Source organism: Epinephelus fuscoguttatus, linkage group LG9 (genome assembly GCF_011397635.1).
Source record: "Epinephelus fuscoguttatus linkage group LG9, E.fuscoguttatus.final_Chr_v1".
Taxonomy (NCBI): domain Eukaryota; kingdom Metazoa; phylum Chordata; class Actinopteri; order Perciformes; family Serranidae; genus Epinephelus; species Epinephelus fuscoguttatus.
The window spans coordinates 37,605,808-37,620,785 of NC_064760.1; the positions used below are offsets into that span (position 1 = coordinate 37,605,808).

Consider the following 14,978-nt stretch of genomic DNA (forward strand, 5'->3'; position numbering starts at 1 on the left):
TTCCAGTATAATGTGGTTGATGATGGTCATTGAGAACAGTAATCACCAGTTGGGTTAGTCATGGTTGCCCGCAGTAAAAGGAGGAAAAATCTTCATAAAAGTCAATTTTTGATTGAAAATCATCTTTGTTTGAATTAACAGTTAGATGTTGGGTCTCCTGTAGGTTTAATCTTGGAGTTAAGGCAAAGACTGGGGTAATAAACAACTTTTTAGGTTACAGTTTTGCTAACTTATCCAAAAAGTGATGAGACAACCCATTGACAGCAAAGGAAAATGCACATCAGGCACACAACACTCTGTGTGACGCAGGAAATAAGGCAGCACCCCTGAGTTATATACAGAGTTTTTTTATTTACACAGATTTGTTTGATTCCAAAATTACTGATTGTATAAACAAACAAGGGTAAATATCTGGCTCTAGGGGCGGCTGTGGCTCAGCAGATAAAGTGGGGTGTCCACTTATCGGCTCGGCTGTTCGATCCCCGTTAGTCCTTATGTCAGATTATCTTTGGGCAAGATACTGAACCCCATATTGCTCCCGATGGCATAGCCATCAATGTGTGGATGTGTATGAATATTTAACTGAGTAGCAGGTGGCACCTTGTATGGAGGCTTTAGCCACCAGTGTAGTGGCTAGTCAAAATAGTCATTTTACCCATTGTTCAAATAGAAATAGTGCAGCTTCGGGGTACTGGTGAAATTTCTTTCCAATAAATAAATAATAAATAACTCTGTCGGATGTCCTTAATCTCTGTTTCTTTAACACCTTAGAAATGCTATTAAAGACATAGAACAGTATGTAGACTATGAGTGATAGAAAGCCTTTGTCTGACCCTTGTACCACAACTGTCCTGGTCATTCACACCTTTGATGTGAATGAATATAACAGTCTCAAGTCTGAATTGTTTGGGATGTGCAGTTGATGTAAGACCAACGTTACATAATGTCTGTATCCTTGTAACCTGTCAGAAGGAATACCTTGTGGCAGGTGAGTGTGTGGAACACTTGGGCTGTGATGCTGCAGTGAGTTAACACATGAACTTGTTTTGCTCAGAAACTCTGTAAGCTTGAGGTGCGTTTGATGTGCACTGCTCTGATGCAGTGGTTGCACCTGTCAGCCTTTGTCACCCAGGTGATAAAAACACTCTCTCCTCAGTGTGGCGGGCCAGAAGAAGAGATCTTATTAATTCATCATTTTATAATTATGACCTGTGAAAGACAAAACTTTATGAAATGGAAAGTGACCTTTTGGACACATTTCCATCAACTTTAATCCCATCAGAATACGAGAAATAGGAACCTTCTTTTCCAAATTTTTTTTTTTTCCTAATAAATTTTACATCAAGCAGAACAGGCAGTATGCAGGTGCTGCTTGAATCAAATCTAGAGGAATGAAATATGAATAAAAGATATGGTCCATATGTATAAAAGAATTTATTTCACAGCACAAAGGTTTTGTAAATCAGATGGAGATTAAATGCATTTCAAAAATCCTTTGTTTTGCTTATGTTCTGCAGTTTCCTGTTTGAAGAAGGTCTTTTACCTTCATGCAGTTCACATAAAAATTGCTTTTATCTTTTTAGAACTTGATTTATAACATCATACAAATCTGTTGGAAATTAAAACTCACCTTTCCTGTGAGAAAATGTTACAATGTGACGGTACCTGTGACAGTTCGTGTTTGAGGGTGAAGTGTCTCTGCCTATTCCAGTCATTTTGAAGAAAGACACATAGCTCTCTTTACTATATCAGAGATTCCCTTTTTTATCATTAATTTTAACACATGCGTAATGAATCTATCCCACACACCAGTGAGTTCCAATAAGTGTATATTAACACCAAGGAGCAGGTTAGGAACTGTAATTTCTTCATGTAGAAGACACTGTATTTCAATGCTATTAATATCTGTCTAGTTATATTATATGTGTATTTGGTGTGCTGGTGTGTGTGTATGTGGCAGAGAGCTATCTGTACATATTAGATTCTGATTACACAGATTGCCTCGAAGTCATTAAGTTCAGCATGCTTGATGGATCTATCTGATGCTTCATTAAGTTTTAATGCATCTGCATTTAATTATGTGACAGGTTCAAGTGAGTGTGTGATGTGATGTCTTGTATTTTGTCAGATGAAGAACTTGTCTTGGCACTGCTGTTCCAATCGTTTCACACTTTGATTGATTTGGCAAGCACCACATAATGTATTTCTGTGGTATGTCCTCGACTTAAAGATCAGAGAATTGGCCAAGTGTAGGGTTTGAATTGCCACAGTGCACGGAGACAGTGACTGATCAACCGCCTCTACCAGCTCCCTTAACTGCTTTGTTATCATATGATAAGTGAATAGTGTGACTTCCCTTTAACAGACTGGCAACCCATCTATGGTCTACACTGCCTGAATGCATGATGTGAGATGCTGCTGCCCCTTGCTCCCCTAAACAAATTATGAGGTTGTAGAAAATAGCTGGTCGCTATGTGACTTGCAATATCATTAGAGCTGCCATTTTTCATTCAACTAGAATTTTAAAAGTGCCATTACTCTTAACCTTGGATGTATAAAGAGACCTGGATACAGCAATGGAGGAGGGGCCCCGTTCATTCCTTTGAAAGCTGAACAGTGGCACATTAAGCCAAAACAGTTGGACTTCCCAAGTATAAAAGTACCCTGATCTTCTGCAACGTTAGACCCTATGACTAAGCGCACTTTCCACCAGTGTCTTACTTCTAGTTTAGCCCTCCACTAACTTGAATGGGTATAAAATGATTTAATTGTGCAACTCTTCTAGACTTACGCAGTGTTATCAGTCCAAATGCATCAAATCCCAATAATATAATAAGTCATTTGTGACACTCAAAAAAATGTATCCACTAATTTAATGACATCTCTTTCACAGTGTTAGTTTGTGGGAAAAAGTATTTTTGGGCCCAGTGGCATCATGTGACAGACCTGGCCTCAAGTTGGCCTCAAAGCCAAGTGCCGTTCCTGGGGGCTTGCTGTTTAAAGGCTATGGTGGTACAGTGGTAACTATTAAACTACCCAACTTTGGCTGGTTATAGTCAGTTTTAGCCACGCTAACGGCTCGCCTCTACCCACTTAAGTAAGTCCACCACTTTGGTTCAGACTACAATATCTCAAGAACTGTTAAATGGAATGCCATTAATTTTGTTAAAAAATTGATCGTCACCAGACGATGTATCCGACTGTCTTTGGTGATCCGTTGCGAACCATAAGGTTGACATTCTGAGTGTAATGTCCCAAACAATTGGATGGATTGCTGTGAGCTTTGTTACAGATGCTCATATCCTCCTCAGAATGAATTGTAATCACTATAGTGATTCCCTGACTTATCATCCAGCATCAAAATGTTCATTTGTCCAATACCATGGTTTATGTTGTGTTTAGTGCTAATTAGCAAATGTTAGCATGCCAACACACAAAACAAAGAGTGTGAACATGATAAACATTAAAAAGCTGCTCAACATCAGAATATTAAATTGGAAACAGACAACTTTTCAACTCCCTCCTCTCTAGCGTTTCCATGTGGTATTATTGTTGGCGCCACTGTCACAAAGACAACCAAATCACCTCACGTTTTCCTCAGACTCTTGTAACTACTACCATTTTCACAGCTGGTTTGGTTGTTCCACTGTCCATCATTTCCACTACTGGGAATAGTCTCTGCAAAGAACACACATTAACACTCTTTGGTAACTGGGGATAGCTACCAATAGCTAAAGGGGAAATCAAAAGTTTTATCCTCTTCCTGTTTTGGTTGCACAATTGTTGACGCACTTCCTTTGTGCTGTAAATTGAGTTGACGTCATCATTTCATTATAGAATTCTTTTATTACATTCATAGCAGCAGTGGCAGTTGTAAGTATAATGCAAGTGTCTTTCATGTGGAGAAGACATGTATGACATCCTGACCTCCCTGTAAAGGGAATTTCCTGACAGGAATCAATGAAGTGCTGAACAATTCGTGGTATTATTGTCATTTTTTTTATACTGTTGTATGTAGAGATTGGGATGAATGTAAAAAAAGCAATCAGCAAAAGTTCAGTTGAGATAAATGCATTGATGACAACATGAAATAACTGCACATTAGGTTAATGTGCTAGTTTTACACTGTGTTGACATAGATATTAAATAAGATGTTTTTCTTTATCTTCAGCGCTGTCAAACCACATTTCCCCAAAACTCTCTACCTTCCTGATGCAAAGAAAGTTTTGTGCTAGTTTGGTCATTAGTGCTTGTTTATTTTTTCGCATTCTAACTGAGATGCAATTAATGTTTTTAGAATAACTAAGTGATAGCTGTACTCACCCTGCAGCATTTAGATGATGTAGCTGGTGTCCTCTACTGTTCTTGTCATTCTTGTTAATACTCCATTGACCCTCTGTGTGCATGCTCATCTTGGATTATGGCTCAAAGCGCAATTAAGTTTATTACCATACGTGCAAAGTTCATCCTGGAAGTTTTGAAGTTAAGCTGCCGTTTCAGCTTAAAGCTCTGCTGAATGTGATCTGAGTTGAATAAACACAATATAAAGGCAACGGTGTAATCAGTGCAAATATTTAAATAGAGTAGATTTAATTAAACATTTTAAATGTAAGAAAATATCCAGTTTGGACTAATTGGACATACAAGGATTTTCCAGGAGAAATTCAAAAAGAGGTCATAATGAAATATTTAGAGTCGAGGGCGTTGGCTAAAAGCTCCATGCCATCTTGCACACTCTGAATATTTTAGTTCCCACCTCTCAGAATTCGCTCAAGACCTTAGTATACCCTAATTAAAGTAAGCCTCCGTGTGTGTGTGTGTGTGTGTGTGTGTGTGTGTGTGTGTGTGTGTGTGTGTGTGTGTGAGAGAGTTTCCAGTATTATCGTAGTCATGAGAGGACCAAACAAGAATACAATGTGAAACGATAGGATTTTAAAATTTAAATCCAGATCAGATTTAGTTGTTAGGGTTGAGCAAAAAGTAATCAAAGTCATGGAACATACTGACTGATATCTTAATTCAACCATGTGGCTATCTGTTCATGTTTGTGTGTTTGTGTGTGTGGTGTGTGTGTGTGGTTCTTCAACAGGACCAGGGAGGCAGGCAACGGAGTGCCGATGTGTCAGTGAGGCCTCAGGACTCCGCCGCAGAGCAGGTAACAAACCTTCACTCTATATTTTGCTTACCTGTCATTGATTGCTCTATTTTTCATATGATTGAGGGCAGGTGGAATTTCTTTTGAAATATTCTGAATGTGGGCTGATTTTAAATGCCGCCAGTGGTTTTGGTCAGTAACACACATTGCGTGGGAATCTGTGTGTTAAGTGGTCTTCTGCTTGTGCTGCTAACCTGTCGGGTGGATGTCGTGTCTTTCTTTCTACATTTTTTTTCTTCTTTCTCTGTTTCTTGTCAAGTTTCTATCTGTGATTGTATTGTCTCTTTTTTGTCTGTTTGTTTCTCTGTTTAAGATTTTCTACATGTTTTCCTGTGGTCAATTGTCAGAAAATGAATCTGCAACTTTTTTTTTAAAAAAAATATTTAGTTGTTAAAGTAATCTTCCAAGAAAAAATGCTAAACCTCTTGTTTTACCTTCTCAATTGTGAGAATTTGCTTTTGCTTTTCTTTGTCTTTTGTGATTGTAAACTCTGTATCTTTGAGGTTTGGGCTGCAAGATGGATAAAACAAGACATTTCAAGACATCATGTCACACTTAAGAACTTTAAGATAGGTATTTTTCAGTATTTCCTGACATTTTATAGATCAAACTATTAATAGATTATTGTAGAAAATAATCGGCAGCGATGGAAAAAAGGTTTGGTGACTTCGGCACTAGTGATGCTTCCATTTTGATAATATGAGAAGATAATTTTGTAACGCTAAAGAGAGAATGTGCTTAGATCCAAAGACTGAATTCCAAGAGGAATAGTTTGTGTAAGAAGAACAAAGAAAGAGAGAGATGACTTTACTGCTGTTGTCTGTGTCCCTGGCCCCTAGTAAGATGAAAGGAATTAAAAGCGTGAGAGTAGGCGAAGAGGAAAGGATTATAAGACACTGCAGCAGCGCCGGGAAGAGATCAAGAAGGAGAAAGTAAAACAAATAGTCTCTGAGTGTCTTTATACTGCACATGTGTTCAAATGGTAGAGAAAGGCAGTGTGTTTGAGTCACGCTCTGGATGCCTGACACCTCTGGTGGTTCTGGGGAGGTTCATCATTTTGAAGTTCTCGTTCAAGGAGACAGTGAAGGATTGGAGTTTTTAATTTTCTGTTTGTCTGGAATTCAGAGGGACAACAGTGACATATACTGCACTGTACCAGTAGTGTCAGATCTTGACAAGCTTTTAAGCCAGTGCTTATCACACAGCACGCCATCACTTTTGTTTCTCTCTCTCTCTCTCTCTCTCTCCGCTGATCCCAGCATGACTTCTCTCTCCTTTCCTCAGTGGTTTCCTCCCTTCATCCCTCCCTCCGTCGTTCACAGCATGTAACCTTTTTCATTTCTAGCATCGCTCTTTCCATTCAACTCTCGGTTTTTCTTTCAAAATGTGACTATCAAATCTCAATAGGGGTTTCAGACATACAAATTCACCAAACATGTCTCTGTTCTTTCTCAAACACTTCTTGGCTTCCCCAGCTCCCTTCATCTTTTCTGTCTGACCCCTCCTGGCGCCCTGTTGTTGTTATGATTGTGCAGTTTAATGAGAGCTGCTCATTAGCTGCTGGTGTTATTACACCATAGCCTGTAGATTCATGAAATTAAAGAAATGGAACATTGTTAACTCAATAACAGTGATGATGGAAGATTTATTTTTGCTTTTTTTTTATCACTCTAGCTCCCTGTGATCCTGCACACTTTTCATTTCTAATATGCAATAACTCTTGTCAACAAGAGTTACGTCCCTTTCCCACTGGACAAAAAAGCCACTAATATTTGACTTTTGTCTTTAGTGGGGAAAAATTACAATTCATTCCCGGGTCAAATGACTCTGCAGGAGTTTCGGGTATTTATCAGCTCTAATTGGCCCCAATTGGCATTGATGGAAACATGACACTGAGGTGGACGTGCTAATTTTTGCAGCACAATGCAGACGACTATGGTTCCAAATTAGTCAGTGTCCTGAGTTTGAAAGACAGACAGAAGATGAGCCTCCATGTATCTATCTACTGTTTACTATGAGTGGATGGGTAATGTTAGGGTAAGGGTTACATCTCATTAGTTAAGGTAAATCAGTTCAATTTCTTTTTTGGTGACTTTTGGTGCCATTTAGTGTGGATGTCTTATTTTATACTTACTCATCTTTGAAAACAACTTTTTTTTTCACCTTTGTTCCCTCTGTTTGACTTTTATTTTTCATCATTTTGTCATGCTAGCTAACTCAAATTAAGCTGCTTCAGTTATCATCACCACACCATAAATTATTAAGAAGTCCTCTATTGCCATTGTTCATGGACATCGGTCTTCACTGCAGCTTCACCATGAGCTCTATATTTGAACTTTAACAGCTAACATCAACACATTTTTTGAGTTTGATTTTAGTTTAACAGCTGTAATATCAGTGTGTGCGTCACTGGATGAGCTGTAAATTATGTAATTTTACCTTCAATCAGATCAGATGCACTAATTCGAGTACAGTTTTTTGAATTCCTAATCACAGTGTAAATTACCAAATAGAGCAGCCATGCATTCTTATTTAAGTCACTATTTGTTCATGTTAATTCAGCTGGTGCATTGTAGATAGCTGCCGTTGAGTGTTTTATAATATAGTTGTGAAAATAGGCTCTGTCTCAGGGACTAAGAAAGCAGTGTTACCGTGGCTTAAGTGCTGTTGTTAGTTGAGCGCAGTTAGTTCGGTATGTTGAGCATTCTCACTGTGTGTCCTCTCATTCTTAAGAAACAGCATTAAATGTCTGGTGGTTTCCCCTCTATAGCAGCATTCACATAAATCTCATCTCATCTAGTCGGCATGTGGCAGCAATGTTGATGTCTTAAGTGGATAGAAGGATGGTACACCAAGTGTTTCTCCCCTTTCTAGTTGTCTTTAAGGAACTCCATGGCTTGTTATAATAACCCTGAAAGTACCTTTCAGCAGAAGGGGTGCATTGGAGTGTGTGTTTCTCTGTGAACTCTCTGACGGAGTTAATGCGTGTGCATACATATCGTACACACACTCCTTCTGAGATTTTGCCTCTGTTGCTCTTCTTTGTAATACTCTGAGATGCAGTGCCTTGCACCCATATATTTTTCATATTTATGTGGCTAGCGTCAGTGTGAAACAAACCAAAAGGACCACTGTGTAACTTAGTATTTTGCTGGGCTGTTTGGGCAAACCTGGAGCTCAGTCTTGGTGCTGATCTGCACAAACTAAAAATAATTTTATGTCTAATGTACAAAAATGCAACGTCTTTAAAAAAAAGTCTGTCATCCTCCTTTTTAAAAGATTCACCCTCCCCACAATATATTCTTCTGTTACAGCTGTAAGCCTGAGAAAATCAGAGTTGTGAGATGTAGATGATGATAGTGGGTTTTTTTTTCATTTGTGCCTTTATTGCATTTCCTCAGGAGAAAGTTGTGCTTGCAAATTAGATTCTCCAGCCACAGAACCAGCTGTCGTCATATGTCCAAGCTTCATTGCCAGCACTAGACTGATTGCTATTTTATGAATGTGTGTTCATATGTCTATGTTTTACACCAAAGAAGTGAATCAAATCAGCTTCTTTCTTATTCGCTTCTTTGAGTGTGTGTCACAACAAGCTTGATGATATGTGTTTTATGGGTTCTTCATGCATAAACCATGGCTTGTCTTGTCAGTCTCTACAGAACCCGGGAGTGTCCATTATGTTAGAAATAGCATGTATGCGCAACACTCACTAGATTTACAATGAAAACTTACAAATACATTTGTGTACATTTAACAACTTTATATGAAGAGTTATAAGAATACAATCCACAGTATCAAATAAGCATTAGCTCTGATTGTCCCTGTCAGTAACATCTTGACTCACTGGAAGCTGCATTGCCATAATAATATTACTATTCCTTGTGATTTATGTCTCAAGTGATTTTTTTCCATTTGAAGTAAAATTTGAATTACGAACATTAGTCTACAATATCATCATCTACCATTATGTGTGCTATTTCAGAATAGTGTTATAACAAAAAATGTGGAAAATCTCATTAAATCTGAATCAGCTGATCTTGGCAAGAGGGGCTGAAATCAGTTGAAAGTGACACTTGTGTTTTGCAGGGCATGTGTTGCTGATTTGTCCACGTAAAACTAGCTAATGAAGTTGAAGGATTCAAATTCAAAAAATGACCTCTGAGAATGAGAGATCTGGTGTGACAGTAACATCATTGTATGCCTCAGATACAGTAATGGACATTTTAAAAAGAAAAAAGGCTAAAAGTATCTAAATTTGAAGACTAACAATGCCTCTCTGTATCAATGCAGGTATTAGGTGCCTCATTTATTTGACTCTGCAATGACAGGTCACAAGGTTTTGATTGCTGAAATTTTCTCACACATTACAGCCTCACAAAACGGCAGGCATATATGTTGTTTCATATAGACACTCCCAGGCTCCGTCAGTTTCTATGTGTGCTTTTCATGTTTGCTACATAGAGAGTCGTGGCTTCAAACCAGCTGCTTCAGCATAAGGCCCAGCTCTCCCAGCCTCAGCTACAGCCACAAGCCAAGCCCCAGCCTCTGGCTCAGCATCAGCAGCCGTCAGCGGGCAGGAGATCCCACCGCACCCTGCCCAAGGACCAAACCCAGCTCCTGTCGCTGCAGCACGACCACAGACACAGGGAGAGAGAGAGGCAGAGGCAGAGAGAAAAGCCTGTGGCAGCAGTCCAGAAGCTAACAGCTAATAGTGGGAACGCAGCTGCTGCTACTGCTGCTGCTGCTTCCTCGCCCAGCCGCCCTGCAAACAGCCAGCGCTCAGCGGTAAAAGCCTGTCTTCCTCAGCTGTCTGGCACCCTTTATCATTACTACATCCCACATCTTGCAGTCTGTCTGTCCATCCCTCACTTTCATAGAGTTTGTTGATTTATTTCTTTATTTTATCAAGTTTTTTTTAATTTGTTTTTTTTATTCTGTGAAATTCCTCTCCCCATCCTTTTCCCCTTTCATCTTTATCTCAGCTGTCAGGCCACTTTCATCTAAAGATCACAACGGTTTGGAGAAAGTAAGCCAAATTTGAGACAGAATGTGGTTACATTAAGTAGACACAGTTGAGACATTTTCTCAAGTAAGAACTGAAGACAGAGTCTTGCACTAGTGATCAGCTGTGTGATCATGCAGCCAGCATTCACTCCTCTGCCTGTTGTCTTAGATGTGACAACTCTTAACACTCAGTTTAAGGCATTCATTTTGCCATGCAGCTATGATGCTTTTTTTTGTATATGCACAGTGGCATATGCTGACTGTTTGAGTGTGGAGACAACATGTGGTTTATACCTTTTATTCTTAGCATAGTGGCTAAACCACACAAAGAACTTCAACAGGAAACAGACCAAAGGTACCATTTCTAGAAGAAGGTATTTTTAAACAGCCGACAGTCTAAAGGCTGAATTAGGTTTGTTTGTTTGTTTGTTTTTACAGTCAGGTTTTATTTATTTATTTATTTAATACTTAATGCATAACTCGGTGGAGTTCGACAAAACTGATTTCCTAACTAGGAATCCCCACTGGAAATGAGACGTGAGCTGTGCGTAAGCGTTTGTCATCCAGTCGACTCCTGAGGAGCTGAGTAAACAGTGCTAACTTTCGTTCACCAAGCTGACTAAGAGCTGAAATTTACTGAACCAAAATATTTTTAATGACAACTCGGGATGTCGAAAGAAATCAAATATGTATGTATCAATGCATTTATTTCTTTCCCTGTCTGCCGGAGAGTGAAGCTTAGTTTATACTTGCATGTGCCGTGGTGGCACGCAAGCTACGAGTATGCATAGAGACATTTATGCTCAACACGTTGCTAGTTGCAGTATCCTCCGTAACGCTAGGGAATGCACCCACAAAATATTCTGTGGATAAGCAAGAAGTCATCAAGTGTGACTGGAATAACATTACTTGAAAAGTAGGCTGCCTGGAAACAGTAGTAAACACCTACTTTAATTCTTCAACACTGCTGTGTTTCCTCCCAGGTCACCACTTATTCCATGGACATTTTTTCAGCTCTTACAGCGACCTCTCATGTTCCAAACCCTGCAGCAAATAGCCCCCTTTTTCTACAGTGTGATAGACTACTTTGTTCCAATAATTTAAGGCCATGCGACATTGCTGTGATCTCCCAATGAAGAGTTGTAGAGATGTCTGTAGAGGTGAAACTCCTCTGTGAGTTTTCCCTGTTGAACCGAAAAGCACAGCACATGGAGTTGGCGCCTTGTTATAGATATTCAGAGGTACAGGACCAAGTCCCGTGGCAACGCTTGACACAATAGGGATGATTACATTTTACTACCGCGCAAAGCTCGTGCCAGGGACACTACAACAAGCATTAAACACATTTATCTGTTAAGTGAGATGTGTGACTGATTGACGTCGAAAGCACTTTTAAAAACACATTCAGTGTGGGTTGGCTGCTACTGTGTATGGTTATTAGTGTTATCCATCTTTCTAGCCTAGTAACTTCTCTTCCAGTCTAAGATAGATCTCATATTATCACCATCAAAGTGCTTAGAGTTGTAACACAGTATTTTTTCAAGCAGAGTTTGATGAATTACCTGAATTAGCCTGAATTAGCAATGGGAGAGTTTTAAGAAAAACACTGAGCTGCAGTGTTTGTTTAGAGGCAGTTTTTTCACGTCTTGGCCGGTGTCTAAAAAAGGTCTTTTGAAAGTTTCTTAACTTTAACCAAGGAGTCAAACATTTTTTAAGTTAAAGTCGGACCAAGACGCTTTGTACGAAGTTGAAAGTAACTTTTTACATAGTTTTTAAGAGTGATTTTAAAGTGCTTACTGCAGTGACTCCACAATGTTTTAAGATATAGAGTATAATAATGTTTACCCATAATAAAGCACTGACTCAGCCAATAGCGGCCCTCGAGGCCTCACATAAGTCATTACTGTTTCATTCACATCACATCATGATCATTCCTTGTATCATACATTATAAAAGTTTAATGCACAGTATATTATGTAAAATGCATTTATGTATAAACAGTATGTGTAGTACAGTAGGGCTTTTACTGTGTGTGAGGAAGAGAAATGTTGATCTCAGTCAGACTACCTAAATAAATGGATGACTGATTGAATATTACTATGATTTATCACACACACACACACACACACACACACACACACACACACACACACACACACACACACACACATGTTTTATGTTTTAGATGGATTTCCAAGAATCAAACCTTGCCAGGCTGCTTTTGGTTGCTGGTCTGCCCAACCAGGTGCACTCTAGGCTGGGCTCTGGGAGCAGCTCTAGTCCATGTACTCCAGCCATGCAGAGAGCTCACCTCAACCAGGTATACACAGTTATATCACATCATGTGTTTTCTTTCTTCTTTGAGTGTATTGTGTCCTGTTCTCTTCTTATCTGGGCTATTAAACTATTTTTATACTTTAAGCAGTTTTTATCTTGTCTATTTTTATGTGTTCCTTACTCAACTAATGTGTGTTACACATGGTCGTACTTTATTTTGGGGAAAACCTTTAGTATTACCATTAAAAAATACTGTATGCAAATAATTAATTTTGTCGATGTGCCTCAAAGTGAGAATATATGAATACAATGTAGAGTCACAAATATCCACGGGTTACTTTTGTTTTTCCCAGAATGCCAATCTGCGCTCTAGTCGAGAAGCCCCTCACAGCAGCTCGATGTCAGATATGGCCATCTCCCCGTTGTCCCCATTTCCCCCCCTGTCCCCAACTGATGATGTCTTCTGGGACTCTGGGACGCCACCCAAGGTGAGCAACCACTCTTCTATCAGCTGCTGGATGACACATCAGGCTGCATGCTTGAGGGTTAGACAATTTAGAGAAACGAAGCAAAAATAAAACTGATCGAAAGAGGAAGTTGCTGCTGCAGTCGTGCCAGGCGCAGAGTATAGTCTACATCACATGAGGTAGACATAATATGTGTGTGTGTGTGTGTGTGTGTGTGTGTGTGTGTGTGAGCTAAGGAAGTGGTGCACACAGCATGAGGTTGGCACATTGTGGGTGTGTGTTTAAAGGAAAATGTATATGGTTGTGTGTATGCTTGTGGGAACAGAGAGGTTGTGCTTTACCTCAAGGCTTGTTATGAAGTGCCTTTAACTTAAATATCCCTGTGATAAACACACTTTCTCAAAAACACATTTACTTTCTCTCTTTCTCTCACTGTGGCTTTCTGTCTAATACCACTGCTCCCCTGCCTGGTGTTATACGAACAGAATATGCTGTTAGGTGTATTTACTAACAGAACACCATATGGAGTTGATAGAACAACTAATAACTACTACAGAGAGAGGAGGAGGGCCCAATAAAGCTGTCTGTTTGCAGTGTTATGTTGTTGAACTAACAGGAGGCCATATGGAGTCGGTAGAGCAGTTAATAACTCCGTGCTCTCTCCTGTGATTGCAGTGAGGTGGCTGGTGCTGCTTTAAAGGGGACCTATTATACCTTTACTTATTTTCTGTCTCATATATATATATATATATATATTTATATATAGAGAGTATTACAATGCTGGATGTTTATATTAAACATGGCCAAAGTTTTGTATAATGAGGTAAAAGTATATAAAAGTAGTCCCTGTGAGCATAAACCTCAGGCTTTCGACCATGCTCAGTTTCCAACCCTTTTTTCTTATTTCAAGAAAGCAGGGAAAAGCTGATGATGAGTTTCTTGTCATGGTCATCTGCTCCAGACATGCTGCCGCACGTGTTTACATTATGTAGCCCACACTGCTACATGTAGCTGCGTGCTAACTGGAGAGAAACATATTGGTTCCCTGTGCTGATCTTTTCTCCCCGGTTTTGGATAATGTTCCCACTGGAACATGTGTGGTTGTGTTCAGCAGCTTTTACTGATGACTTTTAAAGGAGAAAGTGCCGCTATACACAGACATTCCTCTGCTTAAAGTGAGCTGCTGCATGTAGCTATATGCTAACATCAGGGAAGCATGTCAACTTGTTTGCTGATGTAGTTAATTTCTACCTGATTTTGGATCATGTTCCTGCTGGAACTTTATTAGTGATTTTTCACAGTCAAATGTGCAGCTTTTCTCTGTTTCGGTCATTCTCTGGCTGCAGTGACGGAGCAGAGACACAGAGACAGAAGCCCAGAAAAGCTGTTTACTTAAAGCGGACTGCACTTTTTTGGAAAGGAATTAAAGGGTCAGAGGGTGCATAGAGTTGTACCAGCACAGACAGTATGAGGAAAATAAAGATATTTATGAACATTGAAGCATCTAAACATGTTTTAGGAGAAAGCCCAAAATACATGTATAAACCTGAAAATGAGGATAATAGGTCGTCTTTCAAACAATTGTGACAACAGTTACCAGAAAACAGTTACCTTTCAGGAGCCCACACCACCATACGGTTTACTAGTAATGTGCTGTTAGCAAAGCCAGGCATTTGTTGATTTTCCCAACTGTCTGAATTCAAATAATGTGAAATAATCTTAAAAAGTCTTAGGTTCAGCCTCAGGGCTCTTTGATAATTCCAACCCCTGGCAGACTCAAGGTGTTTGCACTGCTTAATAAGCTCTTATTTTAATATCATGTGTGCTGCAAGTGTAGACAGAAAACACTGAGACACTGAGTTTGGTATTGTGTGCATGTTCAGAGTGAGCCAGATGCAGGATGTGGGCAACTTGTCAGAAAGATGATAGGTATTCCCACAGTTCACTTCCTGCCCTGCTGGGTGTGTCTTCCTCTCTGTAACTAGGCCATGTGACCCAGGAGATGAGAGGTCAAAAAGTCACCAGCTGGTTGGTAGGACTGAGAGTTCGAGAAGAATGAAATGTTGAAAGATCCC

The 14,978-nt window shown here is 39.5% G+C and overlaps 1 protein-coding gene across 3 annotated transcripts in view; it reads left to right on the top strand.

Moving 5' to 3' along the window:
• Positions 1 to 14,978, top strand: part of si:zfos-2326c3.2 (misshapen-like kinase 1) — an 84,619-nt gene that overhangs the window by 38,938 nt on the left and 30,703 nt on the right. For 2 of the 3 annotated variants that reach the window (XM_049585196.1, XM_049585195.1), the window contains exons 15-18: positions 5,090 to 5,155; positions 9,617 to 9,940; positions 12,345 to 12,479; positions 12,790 to 12,924. In XM_049585196.1, the coding sequence (XP_049441153.1) occupies positions 5,090 to 5,155; positions 9,617 to 9,940; positions 12,345 to 12,479; positions 12,790 to 12,924 (660 nt within the window). The remainder of the gene's footprint in view (positions 1 to 5,089; positions 5,156 to 9,616; positions 9,941 to 12,344; positions 12,480 to 12,789; positions 12,925 to 14,978) is intronic. The other variant, XM_049585197.1, reaches the window with a different exon arrangement.